This window comes from Pithys albifrons, chromosome 4, assembly GCF_047495875.1.
Source record: "Pithys albifrons albifrons isolate INPA30051 chromosome 4, PitAlb_v1, whole genome shotgun sequence".
In the NCBI taxonomy this organism is placed as follows: Eukaryota; Metazoa; Chordata; class Aves; order Passeriformes; family Thamnophilidae; genus Pithys; species Pithys albifrons.
The window spans coordinates 51,096,686-51,106,803 of record NC_092461.1 but is presented as its reverse complement, the minus strand read 5'-3'; the positions used below and the strand labels follow the sequence as shown (position 1 = coordinate 51,106,803).

General features: G+C 42.1%; 1 protein-coding gene across 2 annotated transcripts in view; it reads left to right on the top strand.

The window, feature by feature from the left end:
- Positions 1 to 1,267: 1,267 nt before the first annotated feature.
- The window catches only part of MTDH (metadherin), a 38,820-nt gene continuing 29,969 nt past the window's right edge, over positions 1,268 to 10,118 (top strand). Inside the window, exons 1-2 of one of the 2 annotated variants that reach the window (XM_071554111.1) lie at positions 1,268 to 1,897; positions 7,854 to 7,958. In XM_071554111.1, coding sequence (XP_071410212.1) covers positions 1,493 to 1,897; positions 7,854 to 7,958 — 510 coding nt within the window. In that variant the 5' untranslated portion in view covers positions 1,268 to 1,492. The remainder of the gene's footprint in view (positions 1,898 to 7,853; positions 7,959 to 10,118) is intronic. The other variant, XM_071554110.1, reaches the window with a different exon arrangement.

Genomic DNA, 10,118 nt, shown 5'->3' with positions numbered 1-10,118 from the left:
AAAACAAGATATGCATTTGGGGTCAATTTTTTTAGGGCTCATTTTTGAAGTTCATGGTGAAACACAGTTCTGGATTTCGTAACAACAAAACAACTCGATCTGCAATATACATAGCTGTACTTTCCATAAAGCCATTTAACTCAATGTATTTAGCCAATTTGTAGGAGTTCAAAATCTTACAAAATGTGGGTCATAGACAATATCTATGTTATATTACCTTGTCTAGTATACTGAGAAATAAATAAAAGCACATTTTTGTGGGGGGTTTTAGGGGTTTTTTTGCAACATTTTCAAATGCCATCTCTACAGAGGAGAAGGACTCCAAGGGGCCTCTGAAGCCTGACAGGGAGGAGTGTCTCCCTGCAAGTCAGAGGCCCCTGGTGTGGCCTCTGGGCTGCTCTGGGTGCGACAGTGGTTGTGACAGCCATACACACCAGCAGTGAGTGCAGCTGCACCAGAGCTGTGCCTCTCCTGTGGGGCAAGCACATGTAGGGCTGGTCAGTGATGCACCCCCATTGCCAGGGCAGGGACATGAGCGCCTGGGCCATCCCTCACGTGGTGCTCAGGGGGCCAAGAAGGCCAAAAGCATCCTGGCCTGTATCAGAAATAGTGCAGCCAGCAAGACCAAGGCAGTGACTGTGCCCTGTACTGGGTACTGGTGAGGCCACATCTTGAGTGCTGTGTCCAGTTCTGGGACCCTCAGCTCAGGAAGGACATTGAGGTGCTGGAGCGGGTCCAGAGAAGGGCAGTGAAGCTGGTGATGGGTCTGGAGTGCAAGACTGATGAGAAGCAGCTGAGGGAGCTGGGGGTGTTTAGTCTGGAGAAAAGGAGGCTCAGGGGTGACCTTATTTCTCTCTACACCTCCCTGAAAGGAGGGTGAAGCCAGGTGGGGTGGGCTCTGCTCCCAGGTAACAAGTGATGCGATGAGAGGACGTGGCCTCAAGCTGTGCCAGAGGAGGTTTACGTTGCACACTAGGAGGAACTTCTACATAGAAAGGGTGATTAGACTCTAGAATGGGCTGCCCAGATTGGTGGTGGATCACCGTCGCTGGAAATATTTAAGGAAAGGCTGAAGCTGGCTTTTAGTGCCATGATCTGGTTGACATGGCAGTGTTCGTCCAGAGGTTGGACCTCTGGAAATCTTTCCCAGCCCCAGGACAGCCGCGCCGCCGGCGCCGCCCGCTCCCTGCCTGCCACGTCGAAATCAGTGCCTTGGCTACGGCACCGCCCTTGGCGGGGCCGGGCGGGCCGGCCTGTGACGTGCGCGAGGAGGGGGGCGGGAGGAGGAAGAGGAGGAGACCCGGGAGCCCCCGGCGCTGAGGCAGCCGCGTCCCGCCGAGCCTCCCACCGTGTCCCGTCCTCCCTCCCCACAACCCGCGGCGCCTCCGGCTCGGGCGGGCCGGCGCGGCTCTCCCGAGGCCGCGATGCGCTCGGCCTGAGCGCGCCCTCGCCGCCCCGCCCGGTTCGGGCCTCTGCGGGGTCGGGGACCGCGATGGCTGCGGCGAGCTGGCAGGAGGCGGCGGCCCGGCGGGCTGAGGAGGCGGCGGTCCGGGTGCGGGACGCCCTGTCCGGCGGGTTGGGGCTGCTGCGCGCCGAGCTGGGCCTGGAGCTGGGCCTCGACCCGCAGGCGCTGCCCACCTGGGCGGCGCTGGCCGTGCCGGCCGCGCTGGGGCTGGCGCTGCTGGCGCTGCTGCTGGCCGCGGCCTGCCGGGGCGGCCTCCGCAAGAAGCCGGCGCGGAGCGCGGCCCTCAGGAAGGGTGACGAGGCGGCCGGCTCGGGCCTGGCAGCCGGCGGGGGCCAGGGCAAAGCGGCGGGCCCGGGCCCCGCGCAGCTCAACCTCAAAGGCGACGAGCAGAAGAAGCGAAACAGGAAGAAGCTGCCGGAGAAAGCGTCGCGGGTGAGGGGGGCGCAGGGCCGGGAGGGCAGGGGGTGAAAGGCGCATTGACAGCGGCAGGGCGGGCGGTGGCTCTCGGCGGGTCCCTTCCCTGCGGGACGGCGAGGGGGCCGCTCCCCAGGCCCTGTCGCGGTGCCCCCGCCCGGGGACCCGCCCGCAGGGCTGATGGGCTCCGGTGGGAAGGGGGCACCGATCGCAGGGTCCAGGTGCCACGGAGCTCCCTCGAGCCGCCGAGCGGTATCTGCCTTTGGGAGGGCTGGGGGCCCTGACCCTCGTCTCGTGTGGTCTGGGTTACTTGGCTTCACTGAAAACCCGGAGGAGCAGCGCGCACACACGGAAATTACATGTTAGGAGTCCTGGGTGATGAGGAAAGGGCTCGCTTCTTTTTAGAAGCTTTGCATAGGCAACAAAAAAAAATAAAAGTGTTATTTTTACTACTATTGTTTAGTAAATGCTTGCAGGGTTTGGACCCAGTAGTGGAGACTAGTATGGCTTAGAATTTCAAGAAGGGAGTTGTAGCATAGGCAGGTACTGATGAAAGTACCAAAGACCAATGGCAGCAGCATTCTAAGCCTCATAAGCACTGTGATGATTCAAACTTGAATAAACTTTCTGTATTTTCAATGGAACATGTTAATGTCAATCTTGTGGTGAGTTTGCCTCAGTAGGAATATGTCTGATTTAGTTGTTACAGTAAGGATCATCTCCTTTAATAAGGAAATCCGTGTCTTAGCAGCCCCTTAAAAACAGATCATTCCTATAATTTATTTTTTAATAAATCCTCAGTATGTGGTGTGGCAACCTTCCATCTTTGACAGTATACTTCATTTATGAAAAAAATTAGTAGAATTCAGAAATTTTCAACTGTCCTTTTAAAGCTTCCAGTTGTCACAGTTTTGAGGCTTGAAGGGATTGCTTCTATAGCTTTTATATTGTTAGGATGTTTGTAATCCTATTTATGTCCAAATGGATTATAGGAATGAAAGTGTAGCAGATGTCCTCTGCCTGTTACAACTGTGTCATATAATTATATCTTACTCTGTAAAATCTGATGACCCTAATGACCAGAAAAAGGAGAGACAATGAGTTTCTACCTTCTTTTGAGTCTGTGGCAATACTAAGATTGGAGAAGTTTGGGGATTTTTTTAAAATGAGAAGTTAAGGCTAGACCATCTTAAATAGAAAAATAAAGTCTGCATATCCCACCAACCTGTCTTTAAACACTGAACTACTCAAGTTGTTTATGGAAGTTGCAAGAGTCTGAATCCTGAGCACCAAAGAGAGGAAATGCTGTGATTCAGAATCTTTCCAGTGTAGGCAGGGTGTCCATTTTGGAGAAGGCATGATAAAGTTGTAATTTTTTGCCATCTTGAACAGCAGATTTTGAAGGCTTAGCAGATCTGTTTTATCTTCTTGAAAATAGAGACTAATCCTAGAAATTATTTAGATTTTGCTTGTTTTATTTTGTTTAAACTCCAATATGAAAATAAAGCATAAGTTCTTGCAAGTCATCATTGAAGACAATAAAAAGTGTCTCAACAGAAGAGTGAATATGTACATATAGACTGTTAGCTTGACAATACATTGTAGTGTAGGGCTTCATAGAAGCAAACTTGCTTAAATTTTAAATAAAACTTAAATAACTGACACTTTTGGTGAATACAAATAATTGTGCTGTTACAGGCTTGGTTTCTGCAGACACATAATAAAGTTTGGGCAATGTAAGAGAAAATCTTTTCATAATCAAAAGAGTAAAGTTGTTTTTAAGCTGTCATTCTGTATTGTTAAGATTTAAGTTATTTTTATATTACTTTGTATTCATTATTGCCATGCAAAGATGAAAAAAGAAATCTCACATTTCCCCAAAAGAAAATGCACGAACTGAATCTTTAACTGTAGTGGAAAGAAGTTTATACCAGTGGCAAAGTTTAATAGCTCTGCCTATCATTTTCCAAGATAAGTTCAGAGAGACCAGTGTAACATGTCGGTGTTTTCTGACTTACACGTGAAAAATTCTCAAAATAACATTGGAAATTTGAAGATGCAACAAAAATTATTACTGATTGTTGCATGGTCATATTCCTCTTGTGGTTTATGTGTAGTGCTGCTAATATTGAGGTCTGGGAGGGGAAAAGAGTAAGCCTATTACCAGTAGATTTGCAACAGGGCTTGCTATGCCAGGGTCTAGATTTCCATTGCGGGCGTTTCAGAAAGCTTAGAGCAACTGGTCTGTTGCATTAAGAACACACTACAGATGTCTAATTAAAAGCTGTAGGGTTACTTTAATACAGCATTACTGAGCTCACTGTGTGGCTGGTGATGCGTAACACTCATCAATCAGGTTCAGAAATGTTCTTCACTGTACCTTTGCTGAGGAAGAGCATTAATAGCTTTCTGTCTTGCATGTGGCTTTATTGAGTTCCTGTATGAGTAGGGTACAACTTACCTCATGTTTTCAGTGAAGTAAGTTTAGTTGAACAGCACTGTGTTGACTGGATGCAGTAGGAGCTTTGAGATTCTGTCTATTTACTTGCTCTGAGTACGCTGACAAAAAAATGGAGCTGCAACTGTGTAGCGTTCCTTACCATTATAGTTCATAGAGTGAGTTCTGGCTTTCTCCTGCTGCTGGGAGCAAGGTGATACGGTGTCCTTACTTCAGATCCTGTGCAGTTAAACCTGAAGCTGCTTTCTTTTTTGTTACAGAGTTTTTTGGTTTGGTTTGGTTTGGTTTTGGTTTTTTTTTTTGCTAAAGGCAGTGCTCTTTTTCTATTCTCAGAGTTTTTTGGTCCCATGAAGATTTTTTTTTCTGTCCAAAAATCATTGATACTTAATTCTTTTCTCTTTTGAGTAATTGCTGTGCCTTTCTTTCTTATGTTTTAAACTTTCAGCAGAAAAAGGCGAAGCTGTTCTTACATGGTTTCTGTGCCATCTGCAGAACACCACAGAAACTTGAGAGTAGTCTCTTCTCTGCTTTGCTACAGCTTTAGAAAGCCATTCACACCATCTATTTGTAGATGTGGAAAATACCAAATTGACTGTGTACTTCCTATTGTTTGAAGTACACCTGGAGAGTAAATGCTGCACGATCTGGTAAAAATATTTGCATTCATTTGAAAAAGTTTTGTTCTTGGTCTGCATGAAAGAACTTTCTGGGCTATGACTGATAATGCTTATTGCAGAGAGAGATTTTATAGCAACTTGATACTTTCAGCTGATACTCCCATATTGGTTTGTCTGTATGTTCATGGTCAAAGGGCACAAGTTGAGCTATAGAATTCTACAGGGCTCAAAGAGAAAACTGCTTAGTTTCTTTCTGAAGAGAAGCTTGTGGAAAATATTGGTAAACAGATTCTTTCATTGACCAAAGATATTCTAAGCAGAGATATCTTTATGGTGTGTAACTAAGGACTTCAGCTAATACTGCCATGTAAGACTGAGATTACAGCAATTTCATGAGTGCTGTTTGAAGTGTGACACTTGAGTTACCCTCTGCACTGTGCCATTTTTAAAGAATATTTTTCATGTTGACAGTCTCAGCAAAACTTTTTCTACTTTTGGTGTGTCTTAACACCCTTATATGAATTGTGTGGAAATAGATTTGCTTAAATACTGGAATTTTAAGGTCATCAGGCAAGAAAAGCATTCAGTAATCAGTACTGTTGTTGACAGCACGATGTCTGCCTTGTTGCACTGCATCTGGAGGCCTTAGGATGGGGGGGGGAATGCAAATGATAAATTATGCTATTTGAATTAAATAATTTTGTCAGTGGATGTTTAATGTGTTACCCAAAAAGTTTTGAATTTTGGACTGTGGCTGTCTTTTTGAAAACAAAACATTTCTGAATACTATAGAAAAGCTTTCTTCTTTCCCGCTTCTGTTGCTGTCTTTGATATATCCAAAAAACGGTCACATGGATTTTGGTTAAAATTCTATGATTCATCTGTGGGCAGAAAATAATGTGGAAAGCTTCCACTGAAAAGGAGACCATTCAGGGATACATTTCTCCCTTAATGTATTGAAGTGCAAGTTTTTAAATATATTTCTAAAGATTGTTGTTTACATGATCAGGTGATCAGGCTGCATTTTGAACAGTCATGAGGATGAATTTTCCAGAGGGTTCTTAAGGGATATGAATTAGTTTATTGCTTCAGAGAAACAGCTGAAGTTTTTTTAAATTATTTAAAACTTCTATCTATTGAACATTTGAGACGGTGATGAAAGTGTTTGGATTTTTTTTTAATTTAAGGTATGTAGTAGCAAAGAAGCAAAGCAAGGTACAAAATTTAAAAAGTTAGTTGGCTGTAAACTTTTTTTTCACACAAGGGCAATACTAGATTAATTAAATCTGTTACCTAACTCTACTGCTAAACAGAATCTGAAGAAAACAGAGGGGGTACAAGGACTGATTTTTGGCAATGAGTTGTTTTCAAGATTGAATGTCAGGTCTTTGGTATCCCTATGAAATTCAGTACTGTGAGCTTTGTTGAGAACTTTCAGAGTTCTGAGACAGAGATTTGTAAAACATACGTAATTTTCAGAATGTTGAGGGAAATGTGTTGCATCTTAGATATGAGAAGTCGAGTTTAAAGCTGCTTGTTGCAGGAGAGGAGAGGTTAGGTGACCTGATCTTTCAATTTCTATTAATAGTTACTTCTAAGAAGTTGGCCGGCTTGCTAACTACGGTAAGCAATACTACTGGTGACATCATGCCAGTCGTGGTTTGTAAGCATAATGTAACATAGCAAGATTTAAATACCCATAACAGTTAAATTGAAGATCAGATGTAATATTTGAAGGAATAGGCCACACTGAGTTGTAATACGGCTTTTGTTTTACTTAAAAGCAGTTAGGTGTGTGATGCAGACTAAAGTAGCTCTTGGTTTTTTAATAACAAAAAAGTAACTACATGTAATACAGCTTGAACTTTATTTTGAAGGAACTGCAGGAATTAAAGTGACTTTGAAGTGGTTATTTATGCTCATTTAATTTTTCAGCCATTAATTTTTCTGAGTCACTCTAAATGGGAATCAGTGACATTTGTGTGGACTGTCAATTGCTATTCTTGACAGTTGTTTTTTCACTCAGTGAAACTAATGGCTGACAGTAGTATAACGTGTGCTTATTCTCATCTTTTCTGCAGTTAAGCACAGTAACTCAGTCATAGCTTTTTGTTAGCAATGAACAACTTTAAAGTTATTACATTTTTGTATGGGGAATACACGGGCTATGATGGATGCCTTTGCTGTCAGAGGTAATGGTAAAAACTAATTTAATGATTGTCCAGAGTCTTAACTTTAGATGTTGAATAATAGATGCTAATTTTCTTTTCGTTATTATGTGAGGATAAAATGGTAGACTAATGTAATGCCTATAATCAAATCTGTCTGAAAGAGAACAGTGGGATGTTGTGCTTAGTCATGCTTCATGTTTGACTTCTAATTTCTGTTCTACTATGAATTTTAACTTGTGAAGGAAGTGAGCTGTGAAGCTTATGCATAGATAGAAATTGCAGATGTTTGGGTAAGGTAGAAGTCACTTTTAAAAATTCAACCTGTTGCTGAACTGCTACAGAGTGGTAATTGTGTTAGATATTTATAGCACATAGAAATGTAGCTGTTCTGAGTCAGGTTTTGGAACAGCTACAGAGAACTTAAAAAGCTGGTAACTTTCAGTAATTTACCTTTTGATATGCAATTCCTGAGGTGAGTAGGAGTGAGATGAAATGAGGAGACCTCTTTTTTTTCCTTTTTCATTTCTGTGTTTGGTAAATACAGAATTGCAGTACGTATTTTGAGCACCAATCCACAATTTGGTCTGCTTTATTCAGTAATCTTTATTCAATAACTGTGCAAGCATTTTCCAGTCAACAAGTAATTGCATTTCAGTAATAGTGTAATTTGAGCTTTGCATCATCTGCTTTCTCCAGTTTTTTATTATTTACATTTCTTGTTTACACAGCCTAATGGACGGTCTTTCCTTGATGTATCTGAGGATGAAGTAACACCAACTGTCCGCAAAGACAACATGAAGCAGCCGGTGGACACGGAAAAGAAGAATGAAAAGGTCAGTTATGGATACAAAATGACAATGCCAAAGTTTAATGCATGTTATTTTAGTATCTAATAACTCTATTTGTGATTTAAAATCCCGTTACTTCCGTGAGTGAAGAGGCATATTTCTTACTGTGAATAGTGCTAATCTAATTTGGCTTTGGAAAGAAGTAAAGTAGTATTTTTTGAACATCTGAGATCATGTCTTATCACAGAATGTTTGTCAAGCAAACCCCTCTCTTGCCCTCAGCTAAACACTGATATCTCTGATCATCATGTGACAGTGGTAAAGCCTACAGAAATTTAAGTTTGTGTTTCATCTTTGAGGACTTCTGTGGAGATGCAGCATAATGAGAGTATTGTTAAGTGCCTTGTAAATGGTCTAACAATTGGAGGACTATTCAAAGGATTAAGACCATGTGCCTGCTTATTTCTTTTTCCAGATGTATCCATTAGTGATTAGAGTTCTTAATTTTTGACGACAAATACAGACTTTGAAGTCTGGTGAGAGCTTTTTGTTATGCAAACTGAACAGCTACATTAAAACATCTTTTTAAACGTTGATCTCCAGTGTTACCTACAAGGTAACCATATTAATGGCAGTGTTATTTTTTGCACTGTGAGGACTAGTATCTTCTTGCCTTACCATATATACTATCATTTTTAGCCAACATGGATATACTTTGATAGGACTTAAATAATTTTTTTCTCAGTTCTTTTGCTAACATTTTGCATGAAATTTTCCTGCTGTCCTGGATTTCTGTCTTTTCTTCTTCAACAGAATGCATTTGTTGTAACTCTGCTGAGGAGTATTGCAGAAACAAATGACTGTGCATGAACAGTCAGAAACGAGTATACTGTAAGGGCGGTGGGGCATTGGAACAGGCTGCCCAGAGAAGCTGTGAATGCCCCATCCCTGACTGTGTTCATGGGCCAGCTGGATGGGGCATTGAGCGATTGGGTCTAGTGAAAGGTGTCTCTGCCCATGGCATGAGGGCTGAGGTTCCTTCCAGCCCAGGCCTTTCAATGATTACTGTCATTTCTTTAGCTCATTCAGGCTTTAATAAAGGTACTTGACTCCCCTCTGATAACTTCCTTTGCAGTTAATATTTTGACTAAAAGACTATGCTGTTTGGTTTGCTGTAGGGCTCAAGGGGTTTTTGGCATTGGCAAATAAAGGACTTTCATGTGTAATAAGGTTTGCGTTAAAATTCCATGCTGAGTGCCTCTTCTGCTTCTCCATGTTTTGCGTATCAGATTGACTTTGTTGTGTTTTTTGCCAAGAACATAACACAGTTAGAACCTGAATGAATAACTCTATTTGCAGGTTTTTAAGTAGATCGTGTTTAAATGCTAAACTCAAGGTTTGCCTTAAAATTGCAAACAGTGTTATCTGAATTTTAAAATCAAGTTGAAGCTGCAACTGCACTAAAGATTGATGGTGTAAGTCAGTAGATGGGATTAAAGACGTATGTGCCTGTGTGTAGATATATGTGTGTATACTATCTGTGCCCTGAAGGGCATGGTTATATTTTTCTGCTTGGATGTATGTTTTCAAGGAAAATCCCACATCCTTTGTGGATCTGTATTTCTTACCTGCTTCAGGGTTGTGAATGTCATGCACATTTTTTCAGGGTAGTCATTTTAAGTTGTTCTGCTTTTGTGGGAGGGGAAGCTTTGGGTAATATCTGATCTGTGACAGTTCATAGGGTTTATAATTCCTTGACACTTTGAATAGTTTCTCCCCTTCTTTCTATTTCAGTGACTTATCACACTACTGGGTTTTTTTTAGTGTCTAGTATAAGAGACTATTATCTAAGAAGCAACTCTGGGTGAGACCATAGGATGTTAAGATACCATCATCCATTCTGTTTGCAAACACACAACTTTGCTTTTTCTTCAACACTAGAAACAATTAGACCATGAGGAAGAAAGGTTTATTTTTCTGTTGTTGTTGCATAAGGTACAGTGCATCTTAAGGACTTAAAAATTTTGGCAGGCCTGCTGAGTTCCTCATGTTGCACCAAAACTGTTTGCAAAAGTACTCATATCTGTTCTTATCTGTGTAGCTTAGCTCTTATATCCAAGAAGCCATAACTGATGAAAGCTTGGGGGGAAAAAAAGGTATTTTATGTTTGGGCTCTAAGCACAGCTCATGTTTTGAAATATTTTC